The sequence below is a fragment of the Wyeomyia smithii genome, chromosome 3 (assembly GCF_029784165.1).
Source record: "Wyeomyia smithii strain HCP4-BCI-WySm-NY-G18 chromosome 3, ASM2978416v1, whole genome shotgun sequence".
Taxonomy (NCBI): Eukaryota; Metazoa; Arthropoda; class Insecta; order Diptera; family Culicidae; genus Wyeomyia; species Wyeomyia smithii.
Window position 1 is genome coordinate 106234212 of NC_073696.1, and position 15566 is coordinate 106249777.

General features: G+C 38.9%; 1 protein-coding gene across 2 annotated transcripts; it reads right to left on the reverse strand.

Moving 5' to 3' along the window:
- Nucleotides 1-178: 178 nt before the first annotated feature.
- Nucleotides 179-3682, reverse strand: LOC129726786 (enolase). Of its 2 annotated transcripts, none has more exons than XM_055683878.1 (3): nt 3525-3682; nt 1987-2260; nt 179-1588 (listed from the first exon to the last, which is right to left on the reverse strand). In XM_055683878.1, exons 2-3 carry the CDS (start codon nt 2251-2253, stop codon nt 554-556), a joined length of 1302 nt encoding a protein of 433 aa, XP_055539853.1. In that variant the 5' UTR covers nt 2254-2260; nt 3525-3682; the 3' UTR covers nt 179-553. The 2 variants fall into 2 exon arrangements, with proteins under 2 accessions (XP_055539853.1, XP_055539852.1); XM_055683877.1 differs by lacking the exon at nt 3525-3682 and adding an exon at nt 2384-2401.
- Between the last annotated feature and the right edge of the window lie 11884 nt (nt 3683-15566).

Sequence of the window (15566 nt, forward strand, 5' to 3'; positions counted from 1 at the left end):
TAGCTCAATTGTTTTTGACAATGAAAGCAACAAACCTTTCGTACCAACTTGAATGCACTAAAAATAAAAACTTGTATGTTTTTAAGCAACCCAATCTCAGGGTTGCAATATTTCAATCTGTATTTTGAAATGCAAAAAAAAACCTTCGGGATATTGTAGTTCAAAATGAAAAGAAATATTGTAGTGTTCATCGTGTATTTATTATCAATAATCATGTACTTCATTCTTACTTTTACTTCAGTATTGTTTTATTTATTTTAACATTAACAGTGTTTTAAATGTTGATAAAAATCCTCCTGATAGTATGCTTGTACAGGTTTCGAAGATATTCATTGTCAGGGAGGTATTTGGATTGAAATTTTATAAATCATACAAAGCCAATTGACCCCTTTTGAAGCCAAACAGGCATTAATTAATACACACACTACAAATCGATACATTTTAGATCTTATTTTGTGTGGCAGATTTTGGTTGATCTCATTTGATGAGTTTTAGAGAGTGACAGACAATACAAACTACGCGCACGAATGGTATATTCTAAGCTTAGTATAATTTACTGTGGGTGGCGGAAATTCTTGCCGGCAAACTTGGCGTCAGCACCAAGTTCCTCTTCAATGCGCAGAATCTGGTTATACTTGGCGAGACGTTCCGATCGGCATGGAGCGCCAGTCTTGATTTGCCCAGTGCTCAGGCCAACGACTAAATCGGCAATAAAGGTGTCCTCAGTCTCACCCGAACGATGCGATACCATGGTACCCCAACCGTTTTTCTTGGCCAGCAAGTGGGCATTAATAGATTCGGTCACAGAACCAATTTGGTTGACTTTCAACAACAAGCAGTTGCAAGCTTTTTTCTCGACAGCAGTAGCAATACGCTTTGGATTAGTTACTGTCAAATCGTCACCGACAATTTGAATACTTGTGTTAGCAGTGATCTTTGCCCAGGCATCCCAGTGGTCCTGGTCAAAGGGATCTTCAATGCTGACGATCGGAAAACCTTTAATAAAGCCTTGGTACATTTCCTCCAAAGAATCTGGGGACAGCCAATCGTTCTTGTTCGAATTGGGGTTCTTGAAGTCCAGATCGTACTTTCCATCCTTGTGAAATTCCGAAGCAGCTACATCCATTCCGATTTCGACCTTTCCAGTGTAACCAGCCTTCGCAATAGCATCCTGAATCAGGTTCAAAGCTTCTTTATTCTCCAGGATATTGGGAGCAAAACCACCCTCATCACCAACAGCGGTGGCATCCAGACCGAACTTAGCCTTAATAACACTCTTCAAGTGATGGTACACCTCGGTGCCGATTTTCATAGCTTCAGTGAAAGACGATGCTCCAGTCGGTAGAATCATGAACTCCTGCATAGCCAGTTTATTACCGGCGTGGCTACCTCCGTTTATAACGTTGAAAGCCGGCACCGGAAGAATGATGTTTCCATTGCCAGAAAGCTCAGCAATATGTTTGTACAGTGGAATGCCCTTTTTCGCAGCACCGGCCTTGCAGATGGCTAACGAAACGCCAAGGATAGCGTTTGCGCCCAGTTTGGACTTGTTCTCGGTTCCATCTAAATGCAGCATCAGTTCATCGAGCTGCAAGACAAAACATTAATCAATATAACACAACAATTTTTGTACTGAAAACAAACACAAGTCCACATAAGCACTGAGGAAGACTGTACGTCACAGTCGAAATATATATTTGCGGACTGAATTTCGATATTTATTTCCAAAAAATTTAGTAGAGTATAACGGAAACCGATAACTATTTCTTTGATTGATCTCAATCACTCTGCTAAGACGCTCGTTATAGATTTTCTAGATTTAACAAACACAAGCAATCGACACTCATGTTGCGCTATCGTTCGTTCGGAAATATTAAAATGAAAGTGAAAGTAAATATAAATATCAAATGTAGCCAATTGATGGGTTGGGACGACAAGCTGTCTATTAATATACCGCTTTTAAATGAACCAAACAGCGCTGCTTACCTCTTTCTGTTGAGTAACGCACAGGCCCGACTTCAGCACAGCCGGCGCAATGATCTTGTTGATGTTATCCACTGCTTTCAGAACACCCTTGCCATGCCAGTCACCCTTGACGTTGTCACGCAACTCCAACGCCTCGTGTACGCCCGTTGAAGCGCCCGACGGTACGGCCGCCCGGAATAGACCCAAATCGGTAACCAAATCAACCTCGACAGTCGGGTTACCGCGCGAGTCGAAAATCTGACGGGCTTTAATACTCTTGAATGGCATTTTTGATCTGAAATTCAACAGTAATGGTGAAGGGTTACGATACGTAAGTTTGTTCGCTTTCTCATCTACAATGTTACTTTCTTTTGCAGGTTTTTTTTAAAGCTACTGCCAAAACATGAAAGATGCTCACATAATGTTTCGTATCATTGATTATTTTTTGTATAGTTGTTGATGTTAGCGTTATCAATTGATAGCTCTGACGAAGATTAGATTTTTTCTGTTGTTCCTGGTTTGGCTGTACTACTGATAAAAATAATAAAAAACCGGAATTACTTCGGTTTAAGTACAAATATAAATAAAATGTTTTTTGGGACATGGCCATGTAAGGCCAAAAAAATTTCACGACCAAATTTTAACTTCATGGCAAACGTTTGAAACATAAAAAAAATTAGAACGCATTTAAGCCGAAAAATCAGAAATCAGATAGCTGTTGAAAGCCCGGTTATGATCAGTTAAAATTAGTTTAACAGAGTTAAGCTTAGCATTAAAATGGTAAACTGTAACTTTATGTGCAACGTTATTGAAATTTGGAATACACTAACATTATACAATATTTCTGATGAAAGGCTACTAATCAAATTTCGTTATTAAACACAAAAATGCCTAATTGAAACGAATATGGTTTGGCTTTTGAGTGTCTTGAAAATACTTATAGACTGGAACTTTCCAGTTGTGATAACAGTGAAAGCAAGATGAGAAATTCAGGAAGATTTTTCCACTACCTACATGTTTTAGAATACTATCACATTTTTTGACCTCTATTTTCTCCTAGAGGTCACATGAAAATGAAGAAGCTATCGGTTTGCAACAAAAGCTTAAGCCGGCTCTTCGTTAACGTTATTTCGTCACAATTTCTCGTTCATGACATGATGTGTCACTGTGTAATAGAAATACTGATCGCTATTCATATATGAACAAAATCGCATCTTATATAATGTTTCCCATAAGGTACCACCATTTTTTCCACCAAACCCAGTTTATAAATCGTTTTAACAAAATCCCATTCGAATGACGTTTTACTTATAATCGCAAATTGTTTCGATATCGGGGATGTAGGTACTATTCTGAAAATTCAATCTAACAAAGAAATTTCTGAAATTTATCACTTTGTAACACACGCTCAATGGCAAATCCCTACACTTCACTACTAAACCGATTCTGCAATCACTATAATCTACTTTTCTTCTATTACACATTACTGATAAGCATCTTTCACTCATTTTTTACCCCAAGATAATCTTCCTATAAAACAAAAGGTGTATAAAACTTACTTTTACTAGGTGTTCCACTTGAACTGAATACACGAAACCTTACAGCGCGAGCTCACTGGACAAACTGTTGGGTGAAGTTTTCGCTCGATGCCGACATTCCTTGAGCGCTGAATAACGGCTGGCGGCGGATGCGCGATGAATCCCCTTTTCCGCTACGACCTTGATAAAGGTGAACTAGGCAGAGTCAAACTCGAGAACCGGCATATACAGAATTTTGAAAGACACGATGTTTCTGACGTTTGCTTATGGTGTTGTGAAAGAAAAAAGAAAGAGAAATATGTGGTACACGCTGCTTTATTTTAACTCTAATTTGATTAGGATCTACTCAGTTTGGTATTCTTATGCAAAATGTCAAAAAGTGAGTTATCGGGTACTGGATAATTGAGTAACATTTACCCAAATTTCCATAATTACCATGTTTATATTCGCAAATACGCACATGTCAGCACTGCCACATCCCATTAAAAAATTCGACAACTGCGATTTTGCGCATTTGCCAACTAATGCCTTGTTCATGCCTTGTTCAGACTACGCCGGATATCACCTGATATCGCCAGATGATATCGGATATCACCTCGAGCGTTCACACTTCAGTGAGCTGATATGGTTTGACATTTGCTTTGGTAATTAAAAAGATAAGAAAACAAAAACAGGTTAAAGCTAAAACACGGCAACAAGAGAAATGGGATTAGGATAGAGATGTCAGTTAGTTGGCTCGCACCAACGCGAACTCTCATATGCAATTGTCAACATGTGCGGTATGAAAATAGCAAAAATATTTCCTTCCCTTTTTCTCGCATGCAACGCGAAGTGCGAAATTTGTAGGGTTGCGTCAAATGTCTGTTGGCCGTGTTGCCAACTGCTTGTAATGTGGTTATCATTGGTTTTCGAACATGATATCCGCGATAGCATGTAGCCGAGGTGATATCCGTTGACAGCTCGATTGTATGGGATACCAGGTTATATCGATGGTGATATGGCCTCGATAGCACGAATCGCCTGATATCAGATGATATGCGGTGTAGTGTGAACGGGGTATCAGACTACGCCGGATATCACCTGATATCGCCAGATGATATCGGATATCACCTCGAGCGTTCACATTAGAGTGAGCTGATATGATTTGACATTTGCTTTGGTAATTGAAAAGAGAAGAAAACAAAAACAGGTCAAAGCTAAAACAAGACAACAAGAGCAATGGATTTAGAATAGAGATGTCAGCGAGTTGGCTCGCACCAACGCGAACTCTCATATGCAATTGTCAACATGTGCGGGATGAAAATAGCAAAAATATTTCCTTCTTTTTTTCTCGCATGCAACGCGAAGTTCGAAATTTGTAGGGTTGCGTCAAAAGTCTTTTGGCCGTGTCACCAACTGCTTAAATTGTGGTTATTATTGGTTTTCGAACATGATATCCGCGTTAGCATGTAGCCGATGTGATATCCGTTGACAGCTCGATTGTATGGGATATCAGGTAATATGGATGGTGATATGGCCTCGATAGCACGAATCGTCTGATATCAAGTGAACTGCGGTGTAGTGTGAACGCGCTCAAATGTTTTCAATATTAAGACATGTCTTCATATTTGGCATCCCTGTCATGACACGTAAACCAGGATTATATTCTCCACAAGCCAGCAGCAGAAAGGCCACTTTACTTACTATCAGGGTTATATTCCCCAAAAGCCAGCAACAGCAATGTCACTTTGTGCACTACTTGCCAGTTATTGTGGCGCCAGCACTAAATTAAAGTTCGGAAGTCGGACTTCCGGCTTCGGAACTTTCTTCCGACTTCACAAACACAGAGCAACTGCGTGTTCACACAACATGAACTGCGGGAATGATTTCAATTAGTGATGGGAAACTTATCGATACTTATATATAATATCGATAAATGCTGGACATCGAAATTATCGTTAACTTTTTGACGTTAACAATAATTATCGATATTATAAGGGTGAGCACAAGTCAGTGCGGCTGGTTACTGGAGGAGACCCAAAAGAAGAAGACCTCACCTACCCTACCCCAGGAGTTACTTTTGCCGCTAGGTACTTGTTGGTTGCTGCTATTCGACAAGATTTAGCATTGTTGGGGGTGTTGTAAAGGTTCGCCCCGGGTGTCACTGAGTTTCTGAGAAATAATGGTAACTAAAAAGGTATTTATAGTTTTTAGTTTCCTAAGAACAGATGAATTCGACAGCTTAGTACTGGAGAACTTCAAAAAATATACACAATTTTTTGCACCATCTCATAAAAAGCAATGATACGAAATTGTAATAAAATGCATTTTCTTTGGCTTGCCAACTCTCATAATATGGTAGACATGCATAGCGGCAGTCTATTGGTAATTCTCTGGTAATTGTTTAGTTTAACTTGGAACTGTTTAAGTTAAAGTATCTGTTACCCAACAAACAATTTTTAATTCCAAAAAAAATCCAAATCAACGAAATTGCTGCGCCAGAAAAGTATCCTGATTTATACAGGGGGTAGACAAAATAATTGAGATAAATTAAATTCTCTCGGATTTTAAATGGCCAGAACTTTACGAAAAACGAATCAATTTTGATAACCGGTTTCATTTCACTGGAAAACAGTATTATATTAGTATTACTTGGGTATTTGGTGTGACCAACCTACACCTAAAATGTTTCGGATTTCAAGAGTGTGTGTCAAAGTGTACATTTTTGCAACGCATAGAACGTTTTAGGCAACTAAATTGTCTATCTAAAATACTTCATTTAGAAAAATCAGAGATCACCGTTAATTTCTAAAATCATTTTTTGTTTTTAAAATTATATTTATTTCAGAGTAGGATATTAAACTCATTTTTTTATATTTTTGAAGGAAAGTTCAGATAATTTTTACTACACGCTCGGCCGTTTTTACTCTAAATTGGGTAAATTTTGACTCAATTTCGTTAAAAGTGAATCTACCCTAAACAGAGTAACCATATAGTTACTCATTTTTGAGTAGCATGGATAAATGTCAAAAACTGAGTACTATTTACTCTTTAAAAAAAAGCATGAATTAGCCAAACTGAGTAACTGTTACTCAGTTTCGTTAATTTGACTTCCCTACGCAAAGGAAAACAATAGGAAATTCGGAAATTAAAATTTGAAAACAACATAAGAAAAATTGTTAATATGTTGTAGATTTATTTCCCATCAAGTTACCTAATTATTATTATTTTATATCATTTCCATCTTTCGGATTGCTTCGCGTAAAAAAGCTACAACTCGGTACAAGTATCATGGAGACAAAGCCCAGTACTAGGGAGAGCCCAAATGTGGATAAATCAGCGCTGTGTTTATTGTCCGGTGTTAAAGAGGTGCCCACGTATTTAACTTCAAGATTGCTTCCATCCGAGCTTGCATCGTACAAGGAACGAATTCCTTCTGGTATTACTGTAAGGGCCGTTCCCACCAACAACCTAGCACCAAACATATACACATTTTTAGTTTTTCCTCCAACAGCATCACGATTAACAGTATACTTCCAGCTATATAGGAACCAACTAGTATTACAAAAAGAATAAGCATTACCGTCTCATCCATGATTTAAGAATATGGATCTGACCACTCAAATAGCTTGATCAATATGTTACAAAATCAATGTAACAAAAACAGAAGTTATTTGAACAAGCGGACGTGTCTGATGTTTTTATGAACTCATTCTTCGCGTTTCGTTCCCTCACTACTGCAGCACACACTTATTTGACTTGTGGCTCATATTTCAAAGAGCGGATTATTATTTTATTGTAAACTATTCGTTGCAGTACTTTCAAAACTAAATCCATGTACGAATAAGCGAAATAAACAGGGAACTGTTAAATGCCTAGCTTTTGTTTACAGCGAACTGATATAAAATGAACGGTTACCCAAAAGTGAGCAAAACAAAATAATACGAAAACTGGGTGAAAGTTACTCAGTTTCGTTATTACCTTAGTTTCAATATTACTCATTTTTTGACATTTTGAATCAAAATACGAAAGTGATTACTTTCTAACCAATTTAGAGTAAAATTGAACGAGCGTGTAAGATATATTGATTCATAAGAAAAAGGTTCAAATACAGTTAGGTTTTCTTGCGCGGGGGATACATGCCTCGTGAAAAACCATGTTAATTCAGAAATCCGCTTGAAAAACCGCTTTAATTCAAAAATTCGCGTGGAAAACCACGTTAATTTGAAAATCTGCATAAATAACCTTTTAGAGAAAATCCGCGTGAAAATGAAAATGTGAAATTTTCAAAAGCAAGTTTGCAAAGTCGCTTGGTTTAATAAGACCTATACACCCACAATGTTCGATTGAATTCTGCTAGAGTGCTGCAAGCTCAAAGAAAATTAGTACCCAACAGGGAAAAAACCACCAAAGTCAACACCCATACTTAATAAATTCATACCTCGTTGATTCCTTGGCGAATTTTCAATCTTTGGCTACCATTGAACCCGAAATAAATTTTGATTTATTGACAACATATAAACCTAAGTGAAACAGAATGTCAGAAAAAGTTCTACGCGTTGCAAAAATGTACACTTTGGCACACACTCCGGAAATCCGAAACATTTCAAGTGACCCTTGGTCACGTCCAGTTCTCAAGTTATTTAAGGAAACTAGGACAGTTTTCCAGTAAAATGAAGCCTGTTTTGTCAGAATTGATTCATTTTTCGTGAAGTTTTGGCCATTTAAAAATTGACAGAATTTTGCCTGCTTCAATTATTTCCCTTATTATACAACCTTCAAAATGAACCTCGGATTGAAACTAGTGCTGGGACTATTCGGATTAAAATAACCGGATATCCGACCTCGGATATCGGACAAATATCCAAAATCCGGATCAATCGGATATCCGGATATTATCCGACAGGATATCCGGATTTTCGGATAGTCGAATAACCGGATATCCGAATATTGTATCCGAACATAGTTTAATGAGAATTATGTAAATAAATACTTACGAGGGGATGGGAGATTGTGGAAAAAGCCATTTTTTGCGTTACATTTCATTCGAACGGGCCTAAGAGCTAAAAAAATCACAGGAGGGTTGTGTGCAAAGCCACGACCGCAAGGTTGAAGTAGAATACATTTACAAGAAAGATAACCCGGCTGCTTGCGTGTCAGTCATTCCTAAATCGGATTTGTTTCGTATATACCGCTTGTTAAGCACAGTATCAACAAATCGTAATAAACATCATACTGCTGTGCATTTGCAGCAGCATTAAACCTCAGTTGCAGTTTATTAATAACCATATATTATGCTCTTCCAAATACATTTAGTAGCCTTGAAAAAGGGCGATTGCTGCAATTGCAACTTTCATTCAACTATTGCATAAATACTTCATGGTCAGATATACCAGCTGCAACTACTACGCTATCCATAGCCATGCCACAGTTGTGGCCGCTATACGCTACCATTGGTATCCGCTGCCCCTGCATCAGCTGGCCTAGCTGCTATCGTTGCTGAGATCCGCTGCAACTGGTGCGCTATCCATTGCTATGCACAATGGGGAATCGCTGGCCATCAGCCAAAATTTTTTTTTTTCGTTAGCTGTTTCATAATATTTTTCCTTTATTGCTATAACATTCAAGTGTCTAAATCCAAAATTTGGGCGCAATATCATGAAATCTGAATTTTTTATGACTTTTCAAAGCTTGGCGAACTGACGTTTTTGTCTTTTTTTTTTTTTGAAAAAAGTACATTACTTTGAAACGCTCTGTAGCTTCAAGGATAGCTTGGATTTTTTTGACGTCAAAGGAAAAGTTGTTGTAAATATTGTGCAAAACAAACCCTTTTCATTAGATATTGTAAAATTTGGTTATAGTAGGCCTGACACTAAAAAAAATTTAAAAAAACCTGATTTTTGGTAGAAAAGTAGCTTAAAAGTTTAGTTGCCGCAGTTTGCCACGGTTGTGACTACATTCAAAATTTAGGTAAAACAAAGAACAGTCGTCGCACTCCGCATCTTTTCGTATTCATTTAGAACGTTGTGTTTCAGCGGCACCACCTAATTCACTGTCTAGTAAGTTGTCAAGTCATGGTGTTATACATGTATTTAAATGTCCTCTTTCAACCATAGAACCCTGATTAGGAAGATAACATATATATGAAACAATGAAACATCGAAAATCACTAGAAGAAATGAAAATTGCAGCGAAAGACATTTTTCTTGCTGATAAGTATAATGAATTTCAAATTTTCTGGAAACAATTCAACACAAGATTCAAGCGATCACAGCGGAAGATGATGATGATGATGACTTTTTCAATTTGTAATTAGTTTGTATTACTTATGTTGTTTTAGTTTATTTAAAAAAATATATATATTTAAAATTTATTTAGTTCGATGGGTCGTCCATAAATAACGTTTCTTTTTCACTGGGGAAGACGCCCGGTGGCACTACTTGTGGTCAAAGATCATATAATTCTATAAAAAAGGAAGAAAGTGCCAAAAAATATTAAAAATTGGGTTTCGTGCTTTATGGACGGCCCCAAACAAAAAATGGATGCCAAATTCGTGTTCAGCGCCCCAAAATTATGTAAATACCAAGTTTTTGTCGAGTTTATCGAAACTTTTTTTGCTTTGCCAGCCTTTGTATGGAGTCGCCCCACTGTGCTATGCCACAGCTGTGGCCGCTATCCACTTTCGCTGGTATCCACTGCACTGCTAGTGCTGCTGCTAAGGATGGACGACTACTGTTGTCGCTTTCTAGAACTTTTATGAGCGGCTCTGGCTGAACCAGGCTCTTATATAGGCCAATTAACATATTCTAAACTGCAAGGTATATGATTATGTCGACCATGCTTGGGAAGCAATCTTATAACGACCAATCAGAGGTCTAATTTTCCGTTTTGACAAGGCTTAACTATTTTCAATAGTACAATAGTTTGAATAATAAAATTACAATTATCTTCATTTTGGAAGAATCTTAGAAGATTTTCCAATGTATTGCTGCAAGAACGAAGGAAATCCATCGAATACTAACCGATTTATTAGCATTTGAAATTGGACATATTTTTCACTTTTTTCGGTTCTAGATTTTCATTTCACATCCCTATGTAGCCGAACTTCCTGAGAGAAGTATTCTACTTCAAAAAAAATCCGGATATCCGGATAGTATATCCGGATATCCGACTATTCGATTACCCGTATCCGGATCTCCGGATATCCGGACATCCGAATAGTATTCGTTCACACATCCGTGATCCGAGCTTCGGATAACCGGATCACGAATATATCCGGTTAAAAGTCCCAGCACTAATTGAAACTACTCCGTAGAAAGCACTCCCGGCGTAAAACCCGAAGACTTTCCAAAACAAACTGTTTAACTCGTCCGGTTGTTTGAATTTTCATTCGCAGTGTCGTAAGATTTGTCATTTAAGGCCTTAACACAATGGATACGTTGCGGCTGCGTTTGCGGCAATTCGAACGCAACGCAAACGTATCCATTTGTCAAATAACATTTGCGGTAAAAAAAATGGACAAAAATTGCCGATTTTTCATGGGTTTACCTTTAATCGCACTGACGAAACTACTCATGCATCATCAATCATTGTAACCCATGAGATAGCAAAAAAAAATTTGACAGCTCTATCAGTCAAACTCTAACTGTGAGGGCGAAAAAATCACAGGAGGGTTGTGTGCAAAGCCACGACCGCAAGGTTGAAGTAGAATACATTTACAAGAAAGATAACCCGGCTGCTTGCGTGTCAGTCATTCCTAAATCGGATTTGTTTCGTATATACCGCTTGTTAAGCACAGTATCAACAAATCGTAATAAACATCATACTGCTGTGCATTTGCAGCAGCATTAAACCTCAGTTGCAGTTTATTAATAACCATATATTATGCTCTTCCAAATACATTTAGTAGCCTTGAAAAAGGGCGATTGCTGCAATTGCAACTTTCATTCAACTATTGCATAAATGCTTCATGGTCAGATATACCAGCTGCAACTACTACGCTATCCATAGCCATGCCACAGTTGTGGCCGCTATACGCTACCATTGGTATCCGCTGCCCCTGCATCAGCTGGCCTAGCTGCTATCGTTGCTGAGATCCGCTGCAACTGGTGCGCTATCCATTGCTATGCACAATGGGGAATCGCTGGCCATCAGCCAAAATTTTTTTTTTTCGTTAGCTGTTTCATAATATTTTTCCTTTATTGCTATAACATTCAAGTGTCTAAATCCAAAATTTGGGCGCAATATCATGAAATCTGAATTTTTTATGACTTTTCAAAGCTTGGCTTACTGACGTTTTTGTCTTTTTTTTTTTTTTAAAAAGTACATTACTTTGAAACGCTCTGTAGCTTCAAGGATAGCTTGGATTTTTTTGACGTCAAAGGAAAAGCTGTTGTAAATATTGTGCAAAACAAACCCTTTTCATTAGATATTGTAAAATTTGGTTATAGTAGGCCTGACACTAAAAAAAATTTAAAAAAACCTGATTTTTGGTAGAAAAGTAGCTTAAAAGTTTAGTTGCCGCAGTTTGCCACGGTTGTGACTACATTCAAAATTTAGGTAAAACAAAGAACAGTCGTCGCACTCCGCATCTTTTCGTACTCATTTAGAACGTTGTGTCATTCCAGTGTCTTGGTTTTCAAATTCATAAATTTGTTGAATTTTATTATGGAGCCTTCAATTTCAGCGGCACCACCTAATTCACTGTCTAGTAAGTTGTCAAGTCATGGTGTTATACATGTATTTAAATGTCCTCTTTCAACCATAGAACCCTGATTAGGAAGATAACATATATATGAAACAATGAAACATCGAAAATCACTAGAAGAAATGAAAATTGCAGCGAAAGACATTTTTCTTGCTGATAAGTATAATGAATTTCAAATTTTCTGGAAACAATTCAACACAAGATTCAAGCGATCACAGCGGAAGATGATGATGATGATGACTTTTTCAATTTGTAATTAGTTTGTATTACTTATGTTGTTTTAGTTTATTTAAAAAAATATATATATTTAAAATTTATTTAGTTCGATGGGTCGTCCATAAATAACGTTTCTTTTTCAATGGGGAAGACACCCGGTGGCACTACTTGTGGTCAAAGATCATATAATTCTATAAAAAAGGAAGAAAGTGCCAAAAAATATTAAAAATTGGGTTTCGTGCTTTATGGACGGCCCCAAACAAAAAATGGATGCCAAATTCGTGTTCAGCGCCCCAAAATTATGTAAATACCAAGTTTTTGTCGAGTTTATCGAAACTTTTTTTGCTTTGCCAGCCTTTGTATGGAGTCGCCCCACTGTGCTATGCCACAGCTGTGGCCGCTATCCACTTTCGCTGGTATCCACTGCCCTGCTAGTGCTGCTGCTAAGGATGGACGACTACTGTTGTCGCTTTCTAGAACTTTTATGAGCGGCTCTGGCTGAAACAGGCTCTTATATAGGCCAATTAACATATTCTAAACTGCAAGGTATATGATTATGTCGACCGTGCTTGGGAAGCAATCTTATAACGACCAATCAGAGGTCTAATTTTCCGTTTTGACAAGGCTTAACTATTTTCAATAGTACAATAGTTTGAATAATAAAATTACAATTATCTTCATTTTGGAAGAATCTTAGAAGATTTTCCAATGTATTGCTGCAAGAACGAAGGAAATCCATCGAATACTAACCGATTTATTAGCATTTGAAATTGGACATATTTTTCACTTTTTTCGGTTCTAGATTTTCATTTCACATCCCTATGTAGCCGAACTTCCTGAGAGAAGTATTCTACTTCAAAAAGTGAAGCTACTACTTTCAGAAGTGTGCGCGTTCAAAGAACGGTACCCCGCCGCGTCAAAAACGGACATCGTGCGGCACTTTGTGGACGCCGGGTATGCCGGTTCTGGCATCTACAACTTCTTGGCTCTATTGGACTACGATCAGAGCATCGAAAGAAAGCCCGGTTCCGAACGGCCAACGACCCTGAGCGACAAGAAGCTTCAAAGGATGCTTAAGAGGAAGACCGAGGGAAAAGTGGCTAAATCGCTGCGTGCACTTGGCCGAGAGGTTGGTGCATGCTCTAAAACAGTGAAAAAGTATCAGGAGAACATGGACATACATGCAGAAAGCGGCAGTCCCGTCCACTGGTCTCGGAGCTGCAGGCAATGACGCAGCGACAGCGGTTGAATAAGATGGTCGAGTCGATTTCCCGGCGAATCGCGACGTGGCAGTGGTATTGGACGACTAGACCTATCTTATCCTGAATGGCAATGACTAGCAGGGCTCTTTGTATTTTACCTCTCCCACGAAGGAAGTGAGCATCGAGGTAAAGTTTATTTCACAGACCAAGTTCCCCAAGAAGGTGCGGCTGTGGCTGACAATCAGCGAGAAAGGGATGTCAAAGTTGCTCTTCTTTCGCTCCGGGCTGGCCGTGAACGGGGAAATTTATAGTACGAAGTGCCTGACAGAAGTTGCGTCGTTCATCAAGAAATACCATAAGCGCGAAGACACGGTGTTCTGGCCAGATTTGACGTCGGCCAACTACTCGAAGCGATCGTTGGAGGAGATGGAGCGGCTGAATATCGATGTGGTACCGAAGTCGGCGAATCCGCCCAATGTCCCCCACCTGCTTCCCATCGAGAATTTCTGGGCAAACTTGAAGCGCAAGATCTATTCCAACAACTTTGTCGCGAAAACGGAGGGAGAATTAATAAAAAAAACGAAGAAAGAGCTTAAAAACATGGCTACACGCATGTTTTCGTCCGCCATGGCGAATGTTCCGGTTAACTGCCGAAAGGCTGCACGCAAGGACGTAATATTTTTTTGCGAGGAAGCTAACATGATAACCTTCCATGGGAAATTTATCCAACTCAATTATCTGTCATAGTTTTTTTTTTCATCACCATCTGAAATAGTTTTTTTCTCACCATCTGAAAAAAAAATTTTTTTACCGCAAACGTTAGCTGTCAAATTATCGATACTTATCGATAATATCGATAAAAGCCCCGGAATTATCGATTGTTATCGATGTCTGTTTTGGGCGATATTTCCCATCACTAATTTCAATGTATTTGTTCCTGTAAGCCGGACTGACAGCGCAGTGGCGGCTGAGATGGTTGCAGTGTTGCGAGAACAAGAAAAATAAGTGTGAAGATATTTGAAAAAATCACAGGAGGGTTGTGTGCAAAGCCACGACCGCGAGGTTGAAGTAGAATACTTTTACACAGCTCTACTTACGGCTGCACATTAACCTACGGCCGGGCGAAACGGTTCACGCCGCTTTTCGCGTTTAGCCTGGCAGAGGCCTAATGTGCACGGCCAACACAATAGAAAGGTGTTTTCACATTGAAAATTAGACACGGCTTCACTGGAGTAAGTGTTGGCAAATGCATCTACCGCTAATACCGCCGCTATCGTACGAAAGCGCTTCGTTTCATGTGGGGAATAATATCAACAACGAAAAATGACGCGCGTCTAAGCACACCCGAACTGATTCGCCATGCCGCTTCCATTTACTTCCTTATAACATCCGCCTCATGGAAGTACCGGCTGCACTTACCGCTGAGGCTGTTACCATACTGCTACTGGTACCCAAAACTATTAACTCTTCAAATTAAGTGTTTTCCATATCGGATATAATGCAATCGCAGCTCTGTAATATTACCGACAGTAATATTCTTCTGAACAAATTGATCCAACTTTTCCATTAGATGAAGTGCCGGCTGTTGTACTGCAAAAATCTCGCCAGATCGCTCGCGTTGGCTTTCGTTCTCAGGCAGAGGCCTGAGACGTGGTGACCAACCACAGGGCAAGTGATTTGTTCAATTTGAAGGCAGCCACAGGCGCAACCCGCTGATATATTCTGTTACCGCTGAGTGCTGATATCTGCTGCTGCTACTGTCAACGTTGTGGACGGTCCATCCAGCTCACCTTCCGACTAATGAATGTAGCTAGTTTTCCCAAAAAACACTCTTTTATAGCCGAAGGGTGCTACGTAATAGGCCACGCCTTTCAGTTCAGGTTTACCATTTCCTTATGTTCTTTAGACGAGTTATTCCACAATTCGCATTTGATTTTTGTATCCAGCGAATAAACACCG

What these genes read in the sequence shown, in the direction of transcription:
- LOC129726786 (XM_055683877.1), bottom strand. An exon ending in GCGTTACTCAACAGAAAGAG is followed by an intron (nt 1,589 to 1,986) that starts GTAAGCAGCGCT and finishes TTTGTCTTGCAG; the next exon opens with CTCGATGAACTGATGCTGCA.